General features: G+C 37.1%; 1 protein-coding gene and 1 long non-coding RNA gene across 3 annotated transcripts; one reads left to right on the top strand and one right to left on the bottom strand.

The window, feature by feature from the left end:
- The first annotated feature begins 71 nt into the window (after positions 1 to 71).
- Positions 72 to 20,961, top strand: matcap2 (microtubule associated tyrosine carboxypeptidase 2). 2 transcript variants are annotated; one of them, XM_057355713.1, is made up of 7 exons: positions 72 to 1,888; positions 13,496 to 14,160; positions 15,078 to 15,221; positions 15,459 to 15,591; positions 16,008 to 16,313; positions 16,726 to 16,823; positions 17,163 to 20,961. In XM_057355713.1, the coding sequence occupies exons 2-7, from the start codon at positions 13,549 to 13,551 to the stop codon at positions 17,319 to 17,321; spliced, it is 1,452 nt and encodes a 483-aa protein (XP_057211696.1). In that variant the 5' UTR covers positions 72 to 1,888; positions 13,496 to 13,548; the 3' UTR covers positions 17,322 to 20,961. The 2 variants fall into 2 exon arrangements, with proteins under 2 accessions (XP_057211696.1, XP_057211695.1); XM_057355712.1 differs by lacking the exon at positions 72 to 1,888 and adding an exon at positions 11,719 to 11,939.
- A 378-nt stretch (positions 20,962 to 21,339) lies between these two features.
- On the bottom strand, positions 21,340 to 23,459 carry LOC130567538 (uncharacterized). The gene is made up of 3 exons (XR_008964593.1): positions 22,453 to 23,459; positions 22,002 to 22,160; positions 21,340 to 21,911 (listed from the first exon to the last, which is right to left on the bottom strand). It is a non-coding gene; the product is annotated as an uncharacterized LOC130567538 (long non-coding RNA).
- Between the last annotated feature and the right edge of the window lie 24 nt (positions 23,460 to 23,483).

Here is a 23,483-nt window from a genome sequence, read left to right as displayed (position 1 = left end):
TGAGGGCGTCAGATTGAATTTAGACCCTTCAATTCTGCATTACACGTGATGGTACTTTAAACCTGCCTAGGATAGTTGGGACAAAACCTTGTATTTGCAGTTATGCACATGGTCTAGTCTAGTTACTGTGTTTTTGAACAGCTATGTTATATGATTCCTGTTTCCAACTAGAAATGTGTCATTTGTGTAAATGGTACCATTTATGCACTGCTCAAAAAAAATTAAGGGAACCCCTAAATATCCAGGTTAGAACCCTTCACATATATAATTTGCATAATGTTTTGAGAACAAAATAATGTGACAATGGTCAATGAAAGCCAAAATCATAAACCTATATGGGACCCACATTTGTAATCCCACATGGGGCCCATATATTTTGCCCTTTTTTATCCTATGCCCATGTGGAGCCCATGTCGCCCAGATATAACCCACATGGGGCCCACATACCAATGTTGGCTGGGAAGAATCGTGATGAAATCCTCAGCTCTATTGTCAGATCTTATGCTGGTGCGGTGCAAGGTCCTCCCAGTGCATAATAATGCACGGCCTCATGTGACCAGTCTGTAGGCAGTTTCTGGATGATGAATGCATCGATGCCATTGACTGGCCCTCACGTTGCACAGACCTAAATCCAGTTGAGAACCTCTTGGATCTCATGTATCCGAAGCCGTCGAGTAGCACCATAGACTGTCCAGGAGCTCACTTATACTCTGATCCAAGTCTGGGGGGAGACCCCCCAGGGCACCATATGGCATCTCATCAGGAGTATGCCCAGCCATTATCAGGAGTTCATACAGGCAAGTGGGGCCATGCACATTGCTGACTAACATTGTGAGTTACTACAATGAAATTGAAACTAATTGAATCAGCCAGTAGTTGTCATTTTTTATAGTGATTTCACTATAATTCCTGCCCTGAATAGTTTGCCCTTATGGGACCTTTATGGGCTGCATGTGGGCACACGGATTTTATGCTTAAAATACATATTATGCCTTTAAATTCCTTTAAATGCGTACATTTGTATGTGGGCCCCATATGGGTTTTATCTGGGCGATATGGGCTCCACATGGACATAGGTTTAAGATGGGCAAAACATATGGGCCCTGTGTGGGATAACAATATGGGTCCCACATAGCTTTTCCCATACGAGACCTTCATGTGCTCCAAGTGAGCATATGATTTCATGCTTAAAATACATTATGCATTTGAACTTTTTAAAGTTCTTATATTTGGTTGATAATCCTTTTAAACATACAAATATCTCAGATATTTAGGCTGATTTTGTTATGTATTTAATGCAAATGGAGTTTCTGGAATATTTTTGTTAATTCATTCAATAGGCCTGTATAAGTATTTTCTTCCTTTCACTGTCCTAACTGTATGAAAATCAACCACGATAGATAAATGCAGAAATCCAGGTCAATTTACATTGAGTCTCACAAGCGACGTTCTTGCTCAATGTGATAGATACTTTCGACTTCGTACTTAGCTGAGCAGACCGACCGGCTACGTCACACTACCGCGAGATCGATCAGGAAGCACTTGCCTAGAAACGAAGTCGCGGTATCTTGATGTCATAACCCGATTGCTTTGCGCAGGTGATGCATGGAGTCGAGCACACCCCTGACCTGACTTTGTTCCGCTTGACAAAGTAGTTTTCCTGAGTTTTGGTAGATTTTTCTTATATCACATAATTAAATATTCTTTTGTTGAAAATGTTTAATGTTTAAATGACAACTATGATTTAAATCAAATAAATAAATAAATCAAACTACAGAGGAGTTTCTTTATCGGCGGAAGGATATCTTTGGCAGAGCAGTGGCGCACTGGCAACTCCACCGAGCAGCAAGTTTATCGAGACGGGACTGGAAAAATAAAAAATAAGAAGGTAAAATTCATATTTTCTTAAGCGTGTTTTTGTTATCCGTGTAATCGAGCACCGGGAACCCTGTTTTGACCGTCATTTTCCTTTGCATTTTGTAAGCCTGCGACTGCGGTCAAGCCAGCCGCGGTTTGAAAATACACGGTCAAGCCAGCCGCCATTTAGGTTCAGATGCGCGCTTATTGAGTGGTTTACGGTAAATTACAGGAACACCGCTTGTAAAGCTTTATTTAAATGTAGATGATCCGCGTCTCTTGTCAATAAAATATTTCTTGTTTTACGTTTAGAATATCTCGTTTTTGTCGTAATTTATGCAGGTTTTTTTCTCCGAATGTTTGCATTATGATTGCTGTAACGTTATATTGTGAAACCAATGTCTCTGTCTGTATATTGTGAAAACAATGTCTCTGTCTGTATATTGTGAAAACAATGTCTCTGTCTGTATCTTAAATATGTATTATTTTAATGCCTTCTAGACCTTTGTCCTGCAAACAAAACGGTTTATGCAGTTTGCAATTATGCAATTACAGTACCCATGGATTTGAACAGGTTTAACTACAGTATGTTTTTTGAAAGCATTTTGTTTGAAAAATATTATTCCAATATAATTGACTATACAAACATTATTTCTCATAAGTAAAAAAAATGATGGTGGGTTTAAGTAGGAGCCATACCCCACTATATGCACACAATATGGATTTATTTCACTGTAACGTTTTGGAGAAATACAATATTTTCTACTTCAAATGCCTATAGAAACTTTATTTCTAATAAGTAGAAAAAACTGATGGTGGGTTTCTATAGGGGCCATCCCACACTATATGCACACCATATATGGATTTATTTTGCTGTAGCGTTTTGGAGAAATACACATTTTTCAACTTTGAAAGCCTGTAGAAACATTATTTCTAATAAGTAGAAAAAACTGATGATGGATTTCTGTAGGGGCCATCCCACACTATATGCACACCATATATGGATTTATTTTTCTGTAGCATTTTGGAGAAATACACATTTTTCAACTTTGAAAGCCTATAGAAACATTTTTTTCTAATAAGTAGAAAAAACTGATGATGGATTTCTGTAGGGGCCATCCCACACTATATGCACACCATATATGGATTTATTTTACTGTAGCGTTTTGGAGAAATACACATTTTCCACTTCAAATGCCTATAGAAACGTTATTTCTAATAAGTAGAAAAAACTGATGGTCGGTTTCTGTAGGGGCCATCCCACACTATATGCACACCATATATGGAATTATTTTACTGTAGCGTTTTGGAGAAATACACATTTTTCCACTTCAAATGCCTATAGAAACATTATTTCTAATAAGTAGAAAAAACTGATGATGGATTTCTGTAGGGGCCATCCCACACTATATGCACACCATATATGGACTTATTTTACTGTAGCGTTTTGGAGAAATACACATTTTTCCACTTCAAATGCCTATAGAAACATTATTTCTAATAAGTAGAAAAAACTGATGATGGATTTCTGTAGGGGCCATCCCACACTATATGCACACCATATATGGACTTATTTTACTGTAGCGTTTTGGAGAAATACACATTTTTCCACTTCAAATGCTGGTAAAATGTGTATTTCTGCCAAATCTAGCGCTTGTTTGTTGGACTTGTTTATTTTAACCATCTTAAATCATAGGCTATATATCACTCACAAAAAAGTGTAAAACAAGAACAAACTAAATTATTGTACTTACAATTAGGTAACGTCAAAATTCCGCGGCATATTTTCTGCAAAATCTGCGGCAAGAATTCGTAATCTAAGATCACGTTATCACAAACGGAACTCACTTTAGGTGAACACTTTAGTTTAGAATGCCACTACACAAAGAATCCTTCAAGTGCGCATAAATGCCGTTTGGAAAATGCCCTTTAACTCCAACCCTACTTTAACACACCCGATTCAACTAATCAAGCTCTTAAGGGTTACTTGAAACATCCAAACAGGTGGGGGTTGGATGTGGTTGGAGCTAAACTGTGCAGAGCTGCGGCCCTCCAGGAATTTAGTTTGACACCCCTGTTCTAGGATTTCATTACTCTCCCTTAATTATATTTTANCTCTTATTTTTTCTTAACATTTTGCTCAATCTGTAAATAATTATAGCGTATTTTAGACATACTACTGTGACTTAAGAGCTTACACATACTGGTGGACTAATCATTAAAGGCGGGGTTAGTATTTTTTCAAAAATCCTTTAGAATACTGAGTCGGGTTTAATACCAAAACAAACTTGTTCCCATCAACAGTAAGGGGCGTGTCTAATAGAGAGCACTCAGTGCACAGGACTGACATCAGCTGAGCCAAGCAATGACAGAAAGAGAAAAATGGCAGATAAAAAACGAAAGAGGAAAACTTCTGCGGAACAAAAGAAGGCTTACAATATGGAAAGAAGTAGGACCCATATAAATATTTGATCAGTTTTTCAGCGCTGAAAAAAACTCAAGGAGCTGGAGGCACTGCGATTGGATGCAGAGATTGCTTTGTTTTTCTCTCGATAGGTGAGCAACATTGGTTTGGCTTTGTTTCACAGAACTAATATATGCTTTGAATATTTTGCATGAATATGCAATCAAGGAGCTATTAAAATAGGGCGAGACCCTTTTGGGGTAGGGGAGTGTTTGTTTTAGTGATTTAAAACATCAACATCGGCTACCAGACATTGCTTACTTAATACATCGCTTACATAATATGCACCCCCCTTTAACAAAAAACATAAAAAATATTTTTATAATCACCAGAACCGTTAGTTTAGGTCGGCAATGAGCTGTGGCACTCTAATTTATTTGTTAAACACTTTAGGCCCTATGTAATCGAGCTTAATACTGTAGCTGGTTTTCTCCTGTATTTTTTTTCCAAAGTGATATTTCAGTTCTCAATCTTTTGGGTCTGTAATAGAAAACAAATCATACCACAATTGGCGTGTATTCCGTCTCCATTTTTATCGATGGTCTGCTGGACTGGCATGCTTCACACTGTGCCACCTTGTCAAAACATACAACATTTAATTGTTTAAGCACTCATGATTTTTCACTGAATTATGAACAATTCACTAAACATGAATCCAAGAAGTTATTATTACTTATATTATGTAGGGTAAAATCCACGGCTAGCCGTGTGTTAAATGGTTTCAATGCACAACGTGGATGTTGCCTCTGCGAACTGCATTAAAACCCTTAAATGCACGGCTAGCCATGGATTATCCCGCTTATACCATGGTCATTTGCCAAGTTAAAGCTGTTATTGATGTTAACAGTGTGATTTTGGATCAGACATGTTAAAATTACAGTTATTTTCATCAGTTAATTTCAAATGTTGATCAAACTGACTGGAACTACCTGTGCATTAAACAGCTTTAATACACATCTCCCAACCATTCAGAATTGAGTATTCAAACAGCCCATGGTATAAGGTATTATATACAATACTACATTACAATTCTCATGATAGGCAAAATCAGTAGATATTTTACCCATGCATCAATGTCTTGTGACATACTAGGCCAAAAAAATCTTATGCAAATCGCATCTCTGGTCTTTTTTTGACCAGTATGCTCCCCAAGACTGCTGGCATGAAACTCCTTGAAGATTTCATCTGCCTGCTCTGCTCCACAAACAACTTTTGTCGTTACTTCACTTGTCATTCCTTTGTGACGTACATAAAACAATTCTCCATCTATGAGAAAAAGAAATAATTCAAAGTTCAAAGTTTTATTCTCTGGACACACATTTGTAAAGGATTTTCACGTTAACTTGCTTACAAAATGCACACAAGTCTTGTTTGTTAGGTTTTTTACGTTTGGCATAGGATATTAGCAGTTGAATAGTTAAAAAAAGAATTTGGCCCCACATGTGGGCTTGTGACAGTTAAAGGGATACTTCAACCAAAAATTTAAATTCTGTCATCATTAACTCACCTTCGAGTTGTTCCAAATGTGCATATAAAACTTTGTTCTGATAAACATAGAGAAAGATATTTGGAATAATGCTAATAACCAAACAGATCTCGACACCCATATTCAACCAAAACACTTACAGAAAGGGTCAGATACCACTGGAATTACAAATCCAGAAAGACTTCCAGACTTTTGTAAGAAGTGGTGTGAGATCCTTGTAGGGGTGTAACGATACGCTCAGCTTACGATTCGGTACATATCTCTATATTTTTAACAAAATAAAAAATTTAAATAACATTTATTTTCAAAATATTAACAATTTCATTAGCTTATTTTGTTGAACATGCAACTCATTAAAGAATTTTAACATTTTAAGGCTAAACTGAAATTAGAATTAAGATCAGTGTCACTTTTGACAACAAATTTTGATTTAGCTTTTAGTCATAGTCTTTTGACTAAAATGCAATTTAGTTTTAGTCATCCCTATTTATCATAGTTTTAGTCGACAAAATCTAAATTATATTAGTCTACTAAAATCTATTTGGATAACTCATTGAATTGGTGTAATTAAATGTTCCATACAAAGATTGAACTGTTTCGACATAATTTACTTTACCTTTTATTTCGGAAAAGTTGAGTAACTACTGGATATGCAGTGTTGTAACAGAGAATATTAGACCATGAACGACATGTAGCGGATCATTCAGTCTCATTTTGACTCGATTGACTCGTTCGTTCAGTGAAGGGCGTGTTCATTCAGTACATTTAACCAATGAAACGCTCTGATAGAGCTCACACTCAAACGCTATTGGCTCGTGTCTCTGTGAAGCTGCGCTGTCTTTGCTTGAGACAGTAATTAATGAGAAAAATCTTTCAAAAAGACATATTACATAAACTGTATTACATTTCTTCAATCATGCAGATCACATACTTGTTTTTTAGCATGTCATTCGATCTTTTAATCTACAGTACGACTCACTTCATCGCTTCTCTGATCGGAACAGCGCTGGTTTCTTTTGGCTTACTTTATGTTGCATATCGCGTAATGCAGCAGCTCACGTTAGCGGATAAATGAACATTGGCATTTAAAAACTGGCGTGACTCGCCTGCAGTCACGCTTCAAGTTTGCTGTGTTTTAACGGCGATTGTGAAGGAAAATATGACGCTTTGTAAACCACTTGGAGACAGATTGTGTCTTGTGCTTCCCCTTCTCCCAGAGACTTCTCTCTCTACCGCATATGTGAGATAAGCACAAGTGACGCGCTGGCGCAGAGTAGGTAGCGTCTTGACCGCTCAACGAATACAATTAAACATCATATCGTAAAATATCCCCATCTCTCTTCGATGCGCATCCTGACATTTTTGCATCGCGAAATATCGTAGTACGAAGTATCGTTACATCCTTGTATAATATACACAAACAGAGATTTCATATTGTGTGTATTTCATGGAAAATGTATTAATATGTCCGTAAAAGTGTGTGACTGACATTGCAACATTGGCCCGGTTTGGGGATTATCAATTTGTCCACAATTTATGTTTTGGAAACACAAATGTTTTTTTGGTAGTTTATTTCATATCTGGTTTATATGCAGTAAGGAGGTAAATGACAAGAGGTATTTTGGCGAGGTTGCGGGGAATTCAAGAGCTGCTTAATTTCAAGATCCAAGAGTTAGGGACACTATAGATCACCAAGACCACTACTTTTCGTATTTGAACACATTGTTTAACAAATAATTTGTAGTGGTAGAAATTTATTAAATTCTAACAGAGTATGCAGCAAACCAATGGAGCATTCAAGACACATAACGTACTGCCATGTATATAACGTTAGCGGTTAAAATTATCAGAGAAATTAATTTGGTCAGTTTATATATATTCCAGGATCAAGATTAGGCGTCTAGACCAAAGCATTTAAAAAAGTAAAGACGTCAGTGTATGTTTGCCTCCGCGATAAAAAAAAAAAGATTGAAAGTTATGTGCTCAAAGAACCATTTTGAGGGGGATTTATCTTTTTCCAAAAAAGCAGTAACGTTATAAAGCACCCGGTAAATCTGCACACTATTCCAAAAATCTATAGGCATACCGTACGCATCTTATACCATGACTACTACTTCATCCACCCGCAAATTATTAATCAGAATTAATCATACATTCGAATTTACCTGTCATTTTAAATTTCTTGGCCTTTTGCCGAAAAGTATTTTTTTCGTTCTTCTTGAGTCCGTCAGGGTACGTTCCAGTGGTCTTGTACGTTGTAATTTGCTTATAAATCACAGGATCCATGGTCAATAAATCAATCAAACAGAACAACAGGACATCCAAGAAAATTGTAGACTAAGAAATAGAATCTGGTGGCGGAGAAAATTGTGGCGAATTTGCAAGGCGCAGTGTTCAAATTTGATTGAAATCCCATCCCATAAAGCTCGTACTGAAGTAAGATGCAGCGTTTTTTTTGTCAAAGAGGGAGACGTATTTGTGTAGGTTTTCACAACAAACATAGCTTACTCAAGACAACCTTTTAATAATACAGTCATCATGTAATGTATTTTACCTTAATGTGCGTAATATAAACATGAGTGCAGAGTAGCTGTAGGGTTTACAATTATATCACTTGAATTAACAGTCATATGAATCTACGTATACAACATATGTGTAAATAATAATATAAAGGCCTTTTGTATATTTAACACGAACTATTGTAGTTAATATACATCAAATAGAATGAACACTGTTAGTGACACCTTAATCAGAGTTGGATTAACACTATGAACTAAGCAAACAGGAGAAATGAACTTTGAAAGTTGGAAAACAACCCATTTTTGATTTATGGACACTATTTTGTCTCCTCTAAACATGTCCAATGATTAGAAAATTCATAGTCCATCTCTCCTGAATAAGCATGATAATGGCCCTCATGATAGGTCATCACAGGAGATTAAGCAAAAAGCCTATGGATTTGACATTAACATAAAAATGAATCCGATCATGAATATTAAACAAATCTCTTGGATAGCACTGGAGTGACTCTTCGTGCTGTAGTCTGTCTCCTGAAAAAGACAAGTGTCCATCATTATTATAAAGCATTATAAAGAGGGGAGTGTGATTTTGGCAAGGCTTGCCGAAATCATACCCCCCCAAATCTCAGGTTTGCAATGTCAGAGACACATGAAAACGGATGCTGGTGACATCTCTCGAACTGTAGTCTGTCTCCTGAAAAAGACAAGTGTCTATCATTATTATAAAGCATTATAAAGAGGGGAGTGTGATTTTGGCAAGGCTTGCCGAAATCATACCCCCCCCCAAATCTCAGGTTTGCAATGTCAGAGACACATGAAAACGGGTGCTGGTGACATCTCTCGATCTGCAGTCTGTCTCCTGAAAAATACAAGTGTTTATCGTTATTATAAAGCATTATAGAGAGCATTATAACCCCCCCATGTTACATTACCTTTTCAACTTAAATCAATAAATCTTTCTGCAGGATCATCATTCGTCTTTACCTATTTAAAAATGTCAGTGTTCGCCATTTAAACCCTTTTTTTTTTTTTCAATTTGATCATTTATACATTATTTTATATCGTCAGATGTGTCTGCTTTCTTTACAGTGTGTGTCCTCAACTACATGTAATTTTCTGCCTTGTGTAAGGACTAGGTGTAAAACACACATTTAGGTGTAATGAAAAGAGTTGATTCAGTCAGTAATGCAGTACTGTTTACAGTCATTTGGAACAACAAGAAAGTCGATTTAGTTTAATCCAACTTCATTTCGATCCACTAAATGCTTATTCTCCGTATGTAAATATAAGACATTTATTCAAACGAAGTTTAAATCAATCACATAAATATACCTGTATTGCTTACATTGTCTAAGAATGTGACATTTTCGTAACGAATACTGAAAAACGCGAGTTACAGACCAGAATCGCCTTTGTAAACCAGCGGTGACGTCAAGCGCGCGCACGCGAAGGCAGTGCGATTCTGGTAGGGAGTGTGTTTTCGGCACAACACCGGCGTTTGACCGAGCGCCCTGAGTTGAAAAATGCTCAACTTTGGGCAGAACGCTGCGCCTGCAGCGAGCGTTTTCAGCCGAGCTTCTGCCGTTTTCAGCCGCGTAAATGCGCCTCGGTGGACACAGCCCCTTAGGCATAAAGTATAGAAAGAATATTAATAAACCGCTAAAGGAATATCAGGCAGTGACGAAAAAAGAAATGACCGTTAACGTTTAAATGATGCGAGCGCGCGGCTCTTTGCAGAACAGAAAAGGCGCGTGCGCGCACTAAATAAATAGAAACGCAGTTTTAATTGTGGTATCGAATTAAACTCCTGTTTAATAGCTGTCAGAAGTGGGATTTATTGCATTCGTCTTGACATTATAACAGATTTTACTCTGATCATAAATGTTTCACACAATAACATAATAAATAGAAATGACCAGATTCATTAATCAAATGACCAGTGTCTAGGTTATCTGAAGACCAGTACATCACGTCGCTACAACGTTCTCCATGGGATTAATTCACGAGTCACGACGTTATTTGAGGACGTGGCTAGGACGTTTCTGGAACGTTATAGCAACAATGACCACATACATTAATTAAAGGACCAGTGTCCAGGTTATCTGAAGACCAGTACATCACGTCGCTACAACGTTATCCATGGGATTAATTCACGACGTTATTTGAGGACGTGGCTAGGACGTTTCTGGAACATAAGCAATCTAAGAAATGTAACGTTGCAAAGACGTCCTCAGAACGTGGTCATAAAGTAATGTCACGGTGACCAAATTAAGACGAACTGGCGACGTCGTCAGTTAGCTGTGAAGTTGGTTCAGCAATCTAGTTGATGACGCCATACAGGTGGTGGAGTAATGACGTCTACTAATAAATACATTCATATCGAATTAATGTCAAATTCTTGCTGCTGTAAATAACATGCATTGGATTTAACTGCGACTTTAGTTATCCTATTTTGTTGTCTGTTGTGTTATTTTACGATATTTCATTCATTCATAAGTTTCCTCCTACATCACTCCGCCCAGGGATTCCCCAGGGTCCTTGTGCACGTACGTTCAGAGCATGCACACTTTTATAAAAACAGCGCTGGTATTTTCTTAACAAACTAAAAGATGTCAAATTAAATTTGTTTGTATTTCGAATTATGGATATAGAATGCACTGCATGTTGTTTGCTCAAAGGCATGATGCATGTAAGTCTACGTGTCATAAAAAGGACCTATGCTTCTAACCACAGCTCTAGACCTGTAGTTCCAACCATGCAACTTTGCGATGCTGCTTGCGATTGATCGTTGGAACGATGGTTTCGGGAAACACTTAAATCGTTGAACTATGCTGGAACGACGGAACTTGCGACCATAGTTGGCTAACGATGCTATGGCAAACGCACCCCAGGTTGAATGATATTCCTGAAGGTTAACTGTGTTATGCTGTGATGATGTTACCTTCTTTATTTTTTTGCAGTGTAGTTGATTTGGTTCAAATCTGTTTTGGAAGGGTGTTCTGGTACTTACAAAGTAATACCACGACTATTTTTACACTAGAGTTAAGTGGTGATGGTAGTAATCATCTATTAAATCTATATATGTTTTATTGCACAACTGCATAAAAATAATATAGAGATCATAAACTCTTGGACTAGTCGTTTTTCATTTCTAATATATCTATGAAATGAATTTGAGAATTTATAACAAGATAACACTAACGTAAGATAAATAATCACGATGTTTTCTATGGAGTTTTTAAATGCAAAGACAACGTTTACATATTTAATAGCGTTGTCGGTACTTAAAATTCTTAATTTATTGAAAGATATACTTAATACGTAATGTACGTTTACTGGAAACGGAACTGACGGTTCCACATGGTGACGTTGCCTGAGTACCATGGCAACGTGCTATGCGCTCGCTTCAGACTGCTAGATGAGAGCGCGAAGATTTGCAAACTACAGTATCGGTGTGCACGTTACATATACGCGGTCTTAAAATCGAATTTATCGATACTTTTCGTGGTTTATTTGAGTGCTTTATTATTTCATATAAACATCGACTTCACAGTTGAAATGTTGGGGCTGCACAGCACGAGCGAGACGATGCTTGAGTCTATTCAAGTGACAGGTGAGTCTGTGTCAATGTAATTGATGCATCCAAACAAATGTCACCATGTTGATGACATCAGAATGTAAAGTAATGGTGCTATTATAAATAACGCATGTAATTAACATGGTACCAAAAAAAGCATGGTGGCATGCATGCTTTTGAATAAAGACAATAAAACTGCTGTTGTTAAAGTAGCCTCATAAACTTTTTTGGACACACCTAAAAACGTATTCATTCACATTCACAATATCCAGTATCAAATGTATACATATTATATTAGAGCTAGATGTTCCTGCTAAGTGTGCTTCCACAACTTGTCTTCTGAAAAGTCACCCATTTCACCAGTTTCTTGTACTAGTAAGCACAGCTGAACACAATTTGTTTTTGGAAACAAGTTTAAGTTTTGGCATGCAACCTAGACAATATAGCAGTTAAAGAGACCTGCTATGTTCATTTTTTCCTAATAACCAACACGAAATTAACCCCCTTTAACAATGGGTTATTGTAATATTTCGCCAACCTCTGTACTGTATAGTTTTATAATGCTAAAAATAAAAGATACTGTAAAATGTCCAGTATGGATACATGTCAAACAATGTGATTGTGATTTGTCTGCAGATGTCATTTGGTTTTATCTAATGCAATGGCATTTATACTATGTTCTAATGGTACTGGAGCCACTCTACATTAAAGACCAAGAGAGCCAATACAGCCCTAAAGATCTAAACATGCATAGACAGTTTTATGTCCTACTTCAGTGCATTTGTCAGTGTGGTTGTTATGAAGCGTGGGATTGTGCAGAGGCACGTGGACTGCTGATGTCATTGTGTATCATGACTCATGATGCAGAACACAAAGAGTTGGATGACAAATTAATGCTGATATGTATGTGCATCTCCTGACGTTAATGTAGTACTCAAAAGATACAGAAAATATATTTATGTATTTGTTTCTTGGTAAAAAAAAATGTATAAACAAGTCCAACAGTTTGAGCTTTTATAGTGAACGGACGTGAGTACCTAATAAGATTAGAAAGCTTTGTGAAGACCACTCAGTAGACGGTGAAAAAGCTACTTAGAATGGGCTTCATTTCACTTTGCTGTTTGGATATATTTCTTGTCTTTTGTTGGAGTAAAGCTTAAGTGGGCTAAGGAGATTTTATTTCCAGAGGAAAGGATGCGCCATGGCACTGACAACACCTGGGCTGGGTCTCAAGTTTAAGACAAGCTGTATTTCCTTGTCTTGTAATTCCATCTGGTGCCCTCTGCCATCGCATGCTAATACTCTACATGTACATGCAGATCGGAAATATTTGTCAGATAAAATTGACAAATAAATACTTGTACTGTAATTTTAAAACTGTATTATTAAATGCTGTCCCACACCCTGCTGTGCTGCATCCGTGTCACTTTGCATTTTCTTTTTACATATAATCAATTTAAACTCAGATCAACATGTCATGTTTATTTATTTGTTTCTAACAAGTCCAGCTGTAGTTGTATTAACCTCAATGGTAAACAAACAGCACAAAACAACAGACTAAATACATTCTGTCCTATGCCATTTCTTTCCAGAACGGCTCCACTGGCAAGAGTTTGAAACATCTAAGACGTGTGTTCTAAGCCCAATGGAAAATCCTGTCAGCCCTAGTCAGGTGCGCATGGAGCGTGTGTCGTCTGGTGTTCTGAAGGACCTGTTTAACACTGGCACCAGTAGCTTCAATGTACTGCTTCAGAAGGAGGCAGAGGAGGAGCAGAGGTCCCCCGAAAGAGCACAAAGAATCTCCACGGCACCACGGCGTGTTAGACCCCGACCGACCCTTGCGCCTCTAGTGACGAGTGGGCTGGCCATCGGTTGCAGAGATACCAGACATGCCCAGCTGGTTTTATCCTGTTTCTCCACCAGCAGTACCAGTAAAATAAACAGCAGATTCACTGTGCTGGGAAGTGCTATCCGCCTGTCCCCATGCCCCATTCCCAGACCCCAAAATAGCACCCTGGCTTTTCGTAGCACAAAACTGACCCATTTGTCCAGAGGATGCCCTGCTGGTCATGATGGGGAGAACTCAAGCAAGAAGTTGTGCATTCTTACCGCCATAAAGCCATCTAATGTGGAGAAAGAGAGGGCCAGGTTTTTCAAATCAGACTTTACCTACAACCCTCAATTTGAATACAGCAACCCTGTTCCTCCACAGATTCTGTCAAAGCATAGCATAGCTTCTGACCGCTTTCTCCCACAAGTAAGTGCTATTTGTTTTGTTTTAAAAACTAAGTACTTTTTTTTCATGACAGCTTTTTCCATACAGCTTTTTGTTGTAGTCAAAACAGCTCCGTTAATGCAGTTTCTACAAAAACACCAAGTCTTTAGACCCTGCAAAAAGCAGAACTGAGTCACATGAGCATGACTGCCATTAAGAAGCACGTGTCAGTGATAAAGGAGACTAAAAAGGCTTTATGAGTAAAATAACAGCTGCACTATAAAGTGTTACTAAATGTGACCAAACTAAATGCAACACAGTAGCCTCATCACAGTCTGTTTATAAAAAATGGAGTTAACAAATATTTAAAGAATTCCCTTGACCCACAACAGGTGTGAACAACTTTTTGGTCCAATAACTGCTAAATGCGCATGCACGCACGGCTGCGTGTGAGTGCTGGAACAAGAAATTACGCTGGAGACCATTACATCGATTATTTCCAAGTGCTGACCACGCACTGGATTTGCCCTCAGGCTTCTCTTGGTGTGACACAACTTGCGCATTCGTGACATAACAGTTGTGAGCTTGCTTTTTATTGAGTTATGCAGAGCATGACGTATTACTTGTATGTCAAATTTATTGGTCTGTCTCTTGAATTATGGCTGGTTTTGTCATAATGATTATAAAAAACATATTTTGAAAAATATATCTGTTTAAGTAAATAAAGTAAAGTTAAGTTAAAGTTTTTACTCACCCTCGTGCCATTCAATCCACGATGATGTCCCTTTAAATTCTTCTTATGTTAAGCACAGTATTGTCGTGTCATGATCTTAAGCATCAGTTATGGTTAATGGCACTGTAAAAACCCACCCTATTATGTGATTATAATCTGTAAATTGTCTCCTTTCTTCTATGTGCAAAATACAAATGAGGCCAATCTGTTTATCCACTGTTCTCAGGCTGAGCGAATCATGGAGCTGGCCCTGCGGAAATATGGATCCTATGAGAAGTTTGAGCAAGCTACAGGAGGAAACCTCCTCACAAAGAGCCGCATCTGGTACCATGTTAAAAAGTACATGGAGAAGGAAGGATGTATGGGAGAGGTGAGAGAGGAAGAGAGACAGAACCAGTTTGAACCATCACACCATTTTTATCTAGAATTTTCTTTACAAAAACTGTATGTTGCCATACTGTAAGATGTATCCATATGTTAAGTAAAAATCTTGTTCCTTTGTGTGCAATCTTTCTGGGCCACTTTTAATAGACAAAATATGTCAAATAAGACAGTAGTATTCTAAATAGCCAATTGTCTAAAAATAGTTTTGACTTATTCTCCGCAGATTGTGGTTCATCTTACTGATGATCTACTATCCAGAGCATCTATGACTGTGGTGAATGGCAGACCTACGCTCACTATTAACATCTCTGCTGCCAGAGAACAGTGGCTGCAGGGGATGCTAAGGCATGAAATCAGTATGTTTGCTTATCAGTGCGTACCCAAATTAAGGCTATGCAGGGGAAAAATAGCAAAGAAATATTTGCATGTCATCCCTTAAGAAAGTATCACAAAATATCACAAAAATGAGAGATTTGATATCTCAACATATGCTAAATGCTGTGCTCAGATCTGTCAAAGTCTGCAGTAATTTCAATATTATCTTAATCATTTCTCTCAGAATTCATCCACAAATTGTGCTATCCACATAAATTATATAAGCTTATACTGTTGATGCTATGCTGTTTAAATCACTTTTTGAAAACATTAAGGCAGGGAAACATTTAGCAATGAAAAAGCAATTCTTTAGCGCTCAGTGAATAAACTGGTTTATGCTTTTGGTCCTCATATTATTTTGGTTCGGAGTATTGACCCCTCTGCACCCCTCACTCAGGTACACATTACTTCAGAGGCATCAACAACAGTCACCAGCCATGGAGCAGCAGTGTAGGCAGAAAAAAACATGGCCTGCGGCCCATCAACCCCACTGAAGAGGGGCTGGCTAGCATCCACAGCGTCCTCTTGCGCAAGGACCCCACCCTGTGGCGGGCTGCCCTGCTCTACTACACGGTATACCAGGCCAGCCACATGTCCTTCTCACAACTGTTTAATGACCTGGGCCGATTCGTCCACGACCCAAACACGAGGTGGGACTATTGTGTAAGAGCCAAACGAGGACAGACAGACACAGCGCGGCCAGGTGAATTTGATTGCGAAATAAAATACATTTGTATGACAGAAACTTTCCTTAATAAGTCTTTATCTGACCGAGGTCTTCTAAGGCACTCACAAATCTTTTGACATTTCAATAATCTCTATTTGCTTTTCGCAAAATATTGTGTTTTGATGCCTTTTGCAAGACACTGCATTGTTTCATGCTTTTCATCTTCCCCATATTGCATGAGAACTGTGACATGCTTGATCATGTGGAACAACCTCTTTAAGTAGGGTTTCCATTTACCTAAGAAGACATAGCAAACTATTGAACAAAACTGTCATCTAAAAAGATGTGGAAAAACAAAACACTCTTTATTACCAAAATCTTATTGATATGTCACTTGCATAATAATTCGGTAAAATAACACAGTGTATAACTGATATATATTGTTTAGGTTGTTTCAGTAAGGACCAGGTTTATCTGGATGGTATTCTGAAGATCCTCAGACACAGAGACAAGATTGACTTCCAGCTTCTCATGGCTCTAGGAAAGGTTTGTGTAAAGTCACTATTTAAAGTATGTTTGTTTTCTTTGAACCATGCGGCTAGTTCACACTGATCCAACAAACGTTTGTTGGATCAGTGTGAATTAGCCTTAATTATATGATATCTACAAATGAACAGTAAACTGTAACTTTACTCAATGGAATTTATTATCAACTGTTAACATACAAAATAAAAACATAAAAATCTAAATTTGTAAGTTAAGAGAGACACACTTTATGGGTTTCCTTCAGTATTTTCACAACCAGTTTTCTAAACATATATAGGTGCTCTCTAAATGACCATTTTGCTGCGGTGATGTAGTTCTAACGGTGCATGAGTTCTGCAGGTGTCGTTTGAGGATGTGGAGCGTTTGAAGGGTCTGGCTCTGATGGAGCATGTGCGCATTCCTCATTTCTTGCAGGACCGAATGCGCTACTCAGAGCAGCTCCACAAAATCATGGAGGTCAACCAGCTAACCGATCAGGAGTTGTGCACTCTTATCTAAGCATGTGACCTTTGACTTGCCTGCCTTTATTGCAAAAGCAAAGTTGCCTAGAAAACTGTTCTATAATTTTAATGCTTTTCTTATCATTTTCTCATCCTTCTCCTCTTTCATTTTCTCTCTTTCAGTTTCCCTTTCATTGTGCCTGTCTAAATCGTATATAAGTGCACTTCCACATTTAAAACTAAATTGCACCTTAAATCCAAGCGTACTTTTCACTCTTTGCCAGTCCAAATAAGAAAGGCATGCCGTTCTAAATTGAATAATTTATGTTGTGTTGTTTAATATAAAACAGCTAGCAAATAGATTTCAGAAATTTCGAGCATTTTGAGTTTTTGGTCAGTACCATGAATGTGCCCCTTAAAGTCCATTCTTAGGCCACTCACTGTTCTCACTTTCAACAGAAGATAAAATATAAAGACTTTCCGTTCTACAAACACCTCTGTTTAATTATCAGGACGCTTTGATTGGTGTTGAATGCAGGTGCAAAATCAACATCACTAACTGATTGCCAAACATTTATATTGCAAATTCCTTGAGCTGTGTAATAAGCTGTTTTTTCCTGGATTTTTATGCCTTTTTAAATAGTCAGAGTTATAAAGCTGTATGCATAAAAATTTAAGCACCTTGATTGCATGGATTAAATGCTATGGGTGTCAAATGTAAAAAAATGGTCATTTACATTTAAAGATCTCCAGGATGCCAACACTGTCAGAAAAATGTGAAAAATTTGTACCTTTAGGGGTACAATGGCTTGTCACTGGGGCAGTACCCTCAAAGGTACACCCATTGTACCCTTTCACATGGGTACATTTCAGTACCCTGAAAGCATGTACCTTTCAAAGACAAATTTGTACCTTTGATTACTAAATTGTACCTTATATAGGGCTGTCACGATTATGAAATTTGGCTGACGATTAATTGTCTAATAAATCATTGCGATTATGATGATTAATTGTCTGTTTTAGAGCTTTGACTTTTAATTCTCACACATTTTTTATTCAGCTTTGAAACGACCATATTGTTCTGAATATAAAGACTATGTTCTTTTTATTGGAAATACATAGGAAAAAATTGGGTCATCATACTTGAGGTTTAGGCTTTTACCTGTCAATAATACATTCGCCAAATACTTGTAAATTAAGTAAATTGATCAGATCAGGAGTGAATTGAAGCCCCCATTAAAATGCTATCAGTCATAGAAAAGCTTCTAATCTGTTTTTTTCTCACTTGCGAGACTACAATAAAAGTTTACTTCTATGTTAATGAGATTTTGGTAGACTGGTTTTCACACTGAAATAATATTAAATTGTACTGCAGGTTATTTTTATGGTATATGCTTTAGTTTTTTTTTAAGTGATTGTGTTGTGGTGGTACATTTTACAAGTATTACCATGCTTTAGTTACAATATATACAGTACAATAAAATATACAATATGCAGATGCACTACAGCTCCCCCTAGTGTCTTCTATAGAGATGTGCAATAATTGCGATGATCTGAAACCATCGCGATGAGACGATTATTTAATAATCGTGACAGCCCTAACCTTATACTGCTATGGTACCATATTGTACCTTTTAAAAAGGTGTAAATTTGTCCTTTTAAGGGTACTACCCCAGTGACAAGTCTTTTGTACCTTGTGATGGCAATTTTGCTCCATACAGCACATTGAAAAGACCAGAATGTTGTTTATTATTCACATTTATTAAACATTAAAAAATATTCCAATCTCACATTTTTTACATCAATATTAAGCATTTGTATCCAATGTGTCATCACGGGATGCATACTGAGAAATTTGAAAAACAGTTAACATTTCATACACTTATGTTTTTTAAACAGCAAGAATCAACAAATATTGAGCCTGTTTTTTTTTTTAAATCAGCGCATTCAATTTTGTACCATGTAATAAAAACATTACATTAAAACAATCCCTTTCTGAATTACTAAGTAATAGCACTTTTTCAAAAGATATCTTTTTCTACTCTTAAAACACTTTTAAACATCAAAAATGCTTTTCAACAACATTAAACATTTCATTAACTTTATAGCCTTAAAACATGTATCATAACCACACATTTCACCCAACAAAGTACTGCACAATTAATTTGAACTTCTTGAGTATTACAAACTTATCAGCAGATTAAGTGTCAAGGGCCTGAAAGCCCATCTCTTGCCCTGGTTTTATAAAAGACTTATTCAGGGTCAACTTTGTGTATGTGTGAAAGTGTGAATCATACATAACTGATATAAAAAAATGACACACAAAAGCCATACAGTATTGACATTTCAATACTTTAAACAAAGGAAACAAAGGAATTTTCGCTGCATGGATAGTCAACTATGAATACATCCTCAAATGTGTTCAGTAACATCGATAACATCAGGAGGAACAACAATTTTCCTGTTAACGACAGACATGACGTTTGAAAGACAATGTAAAATATGACTTACAGCTATCCAGTCCTTCAGGTGAAAGTTTTTCTTCTGCACCTTGTGCATCAATAAAGTTGTGGTATGTTCAGCACAGGATATTTATCATTTAGGTGATAGTTATTGGAAGGGGCTTGCCCTTCCTTTGAACAAGCTCAAGCAACTTTGGCACAATAAAGGCCTCCCTGAAGCGCTGGATTAAGATGACTGTTGATGCATCCATTCGGTCAACTTAATCACACAACTGAAAATTGACAGAAAAAGAAAGATAAATTATTCACATGCATAATAATAAATCAAATAAGAAGTTTTAACAATAGTTTTTGTTGCCACTTTCATAGCCGTTTACATGTAGTTATATTACAAAAATGGAATAAGGTAGAATACACATATTTGTTCACCAAACGTTCAACGTTTAAAAAAAATCACAATGTCTTTACAAGAGTTACAAATGCAAATCTTTGTAGCGTCTTGTTTCATAACATCATTTATTTTAAGCTGAGAACTGATATCAAATTTGTGATATCACTCACCCCTGAGGGTGTTTTTAGGAAAGGGTATTTCTTTAATATATCCTCCACAGTCATTCCATCTCTTATCTCCCTTCTTCGCCATGCATTCGGTATCTTTGACCACCAAGGTGTCTGGTCGCATCTTGCTATACTGGACTTGCAGGATATTGACATGACGCTCAATAGAGGATGCATCCTCAACAAGCAATCTCCTGCTGAAATATAAAATATACATAATTATCATAATAATAGTAATTAAACCTCAAAACACAAATCAATGAAATGACAAAGGACATTTTTTATGATTTTGACTGAATATTTTGTGAAGATTTACTATATACAGTAAGAGTATCTAGTGCAATTTTAAATTTGTTAGCTTGATATTATCACTAATAATCATGTCAAATAATAATGTTTACAATATTGACAGCCCCAAAACACAGTAAATGTTAACAGCTGAGAAGTCAGATCTATGCATTTGGTCTTAAAGCAACAGCAACCTAAAAAGCCTGCTCCTCTTTTTAATGTTAGATTAATATTAATGACACGCACTGCTCTTGGATAAATATTTTTTGTAACTTTGAGGATTAGAGAAGACTATTGGGCTCTTGACTAATACACCTGTTGAATAACATGAATCCACTTACCTCTGAATTGGATCTGTGACAAGCTGCTGACTGTTCAGAGGGTATCTGTGTTTTGTGCCCAAACTTCTCCTTGCTCTTTTTTACCTCATCATCATGGACCAGAGGTGCATGCTCAGCTTTAAATTTGCGTTTGATGGACTGGTGCCAAGTGTGCTAACATGTGAGTGGAAAAGAATAACACAGATCAGGGAATAAGTTATTTTTTAAGCATACATAAACCAAATCCACCAATTTCTTAGATGTACAGTAAATGCACATCTTATTTATTAACAAGCACACATAATTTATGTAACAATGTCCTTATTTAACTTATGTAATTTACACCGCTAGGTGTACCGGTGAAATGTAACATTTCTTGTAACTTACATAGCCATTCCCTTCAAGATCCTTAAAGGGTTACTTCACTCAAAAATTTAAATTCTGTCATCATTTACTCACCTTCTAGTTGTTCCAAATCTGTATAAATTTCTTAGTTCTGAGGAAAACAAATAAATATATTTGGAAGAATGCTTATAACCAGCCAGATTTTGCCCCCCATTGATTCCCACAGCAGGAAAAATTACTTTATCATTTTCTTTGTTCTGATGAACAAAAGAGAAAGATATTTGGAAGAATGCTTATAACTTGATTTTGCCCCCCATTGACTAAGAATGTAGGACAGCAAACAGTTCTGGGGCAATTTTGACTACCATTGTATTTTTTCCTACTATGGTAGTCAATGGGGGGCAAAATCTGTCAAGTTACAAGCATTCTTCCAAATATCTTTCTCTTTGTTCATCAGAACAAAGAAAAGTATACAGATTTGTAACAACTCGAAGGTAAGGAAATGACAGAATTTTTATTTTTGGCAGAACTGTCGCTATAATGTATGAGTTAAGAAGCTTACTTTTGTTGGTATCTTCGGGCACAAAGGGCTTTTAGCTCACCGTCAAACGTTCAAATCAAAACCAACAGGCTCCTTAGAAAAGTTTTTACTTGCATTTGAAGTGGTAATGTTGCCTACAAGTAATAAAAATACATGTCAACAAAGAATTGCATCACGGACATGCATTCAAAGTATTCATGTTGCTCTACAAATTGCTGACTTACAGTGGGTGTTCTTCTACCATGGCTTCATGGAGAACTGTAATGATTTTGTGTCTGTCCTTGGAGGATTTTTGGCATGGTTCTATCTTATCAAGCCTCGGATTTAGTAAAGGGTGGATTGGCAAATCCAGCAGGCAGTCCACCACTTGTTGCATTTCTGCACTGAGAATGAGGAAGTAAAATTTTGATTAGTAATAAAATTGATGTTTGGCCACTAAACTGAAGATTTTTCAACTGTGACAAATGCATATGGCTATCTCAAAGTCCTGTTCATGGGTAAATCACAAATATTTTATGTAACAGGTTGTGTGCAAAAAAATTGTCTTAACTATCGTTAACTCTTTCCCTGATGATACAAATATACACAAACAAACAGAGTATTTACTGCTTTTGGATCTGTATATGCACAGAAACAGAAAAAACTAGAATTAACAATACACAGTCAAATACTTACATTTGTGTAGTTTAAGTGAGTTGATAGTTTCTGCTGGCATTGGTTCTAGTGTTATTGTAACCACCTCCTTCATCTCGCGCACAAATCTGTTAAACTTGGCCTGTTTTTTAAAGGAGCCTTCAAATAAGTATAAAATCATGGTCTCTGTGAACATCAACCTCAATTTCTGAAAAAAGGAAAGAGTGATCAGCATGTTGTAACAGCAAGAATCAGTTTCTTGTACAAAGTCAAACCATTCACAAAATGTACAAAAAGTAACCAGTTCAGAATCACCCACGCCCGCATCGCGACGCAATCTAATCCCTCCCACGGTCCCTGTCCACCATGGTAAATCGTTGCGCAAAACGACTGTGCTTTATCGATGTAACGTTGACTGTAGACATTTCATTGCGTTAATGTTTAGCTGAATGATTTTACTTCAACGTGTCCATGTACAGGGCCGTATTAAGACCTCCATGGGCCCCGGGGCTATGAATTACCACAGGCCCCCCATAGAACGTGGAACGCATCTCTGCGCTTAAAAATGCGTATTCAGCGCTCAGGAATGTCTTTTAAAGGCACAAAGCAGAACGCGAGGGTCTCGATTTATAACAAAACAGTTGCTGTACAAACTACATGGCAAAGAAATAATAATTAACGACTCACACAAAGAGAGCAACATGAGTCATGACAAAAACCTTAATTCAAGCATTCAAAATAACGGCTGTCAATTCTATAATATTCCAATAAAAATTCAGTTCATCTTAAAAACTTTTTTCCTGCTTTTTATGTAGGAAAAGTGCTTGATAATGTCGCTGAAATCCAGGGATCGGAGGATGTCACATTCCAGGGACATCAACGCTAGATTGTTCAGTCGTTCTTGCAACATTGTTGAACGAAGACTGTTTTTGACTAAAGACAGTTTGGAAAAAGAACGTTCCCCGCTGGCGTTAGTAACAGGCAATGTCAGGAAAATACGGAAAGCTATGTCCACATTAGTAAACATTTACGCATTTGGCAGAAGATTTTATCCAAAGCGACTTACATTACCT

The sequence above is a fragment of the Triplophysa rosa genome, linkage group LG16 (genome assembly GCF_024868665.1).
Source record: "Triplophysa rosa linkage group LG16, Trosa_1v2, whole genome shotgun sequence".
NCBI classification, from domain to species: Eukaryota; Metazoa; Chordata; class Actinopteri; order Cypriniformes; family Nemacheilidae; genus Triplophysa; species Triplophysa rosa.
The sequence above is the reverse complement of the archived record's forward strand: the minus strand, read 5'-3'. Positions and strand labels throughout refer to the sequence as shown.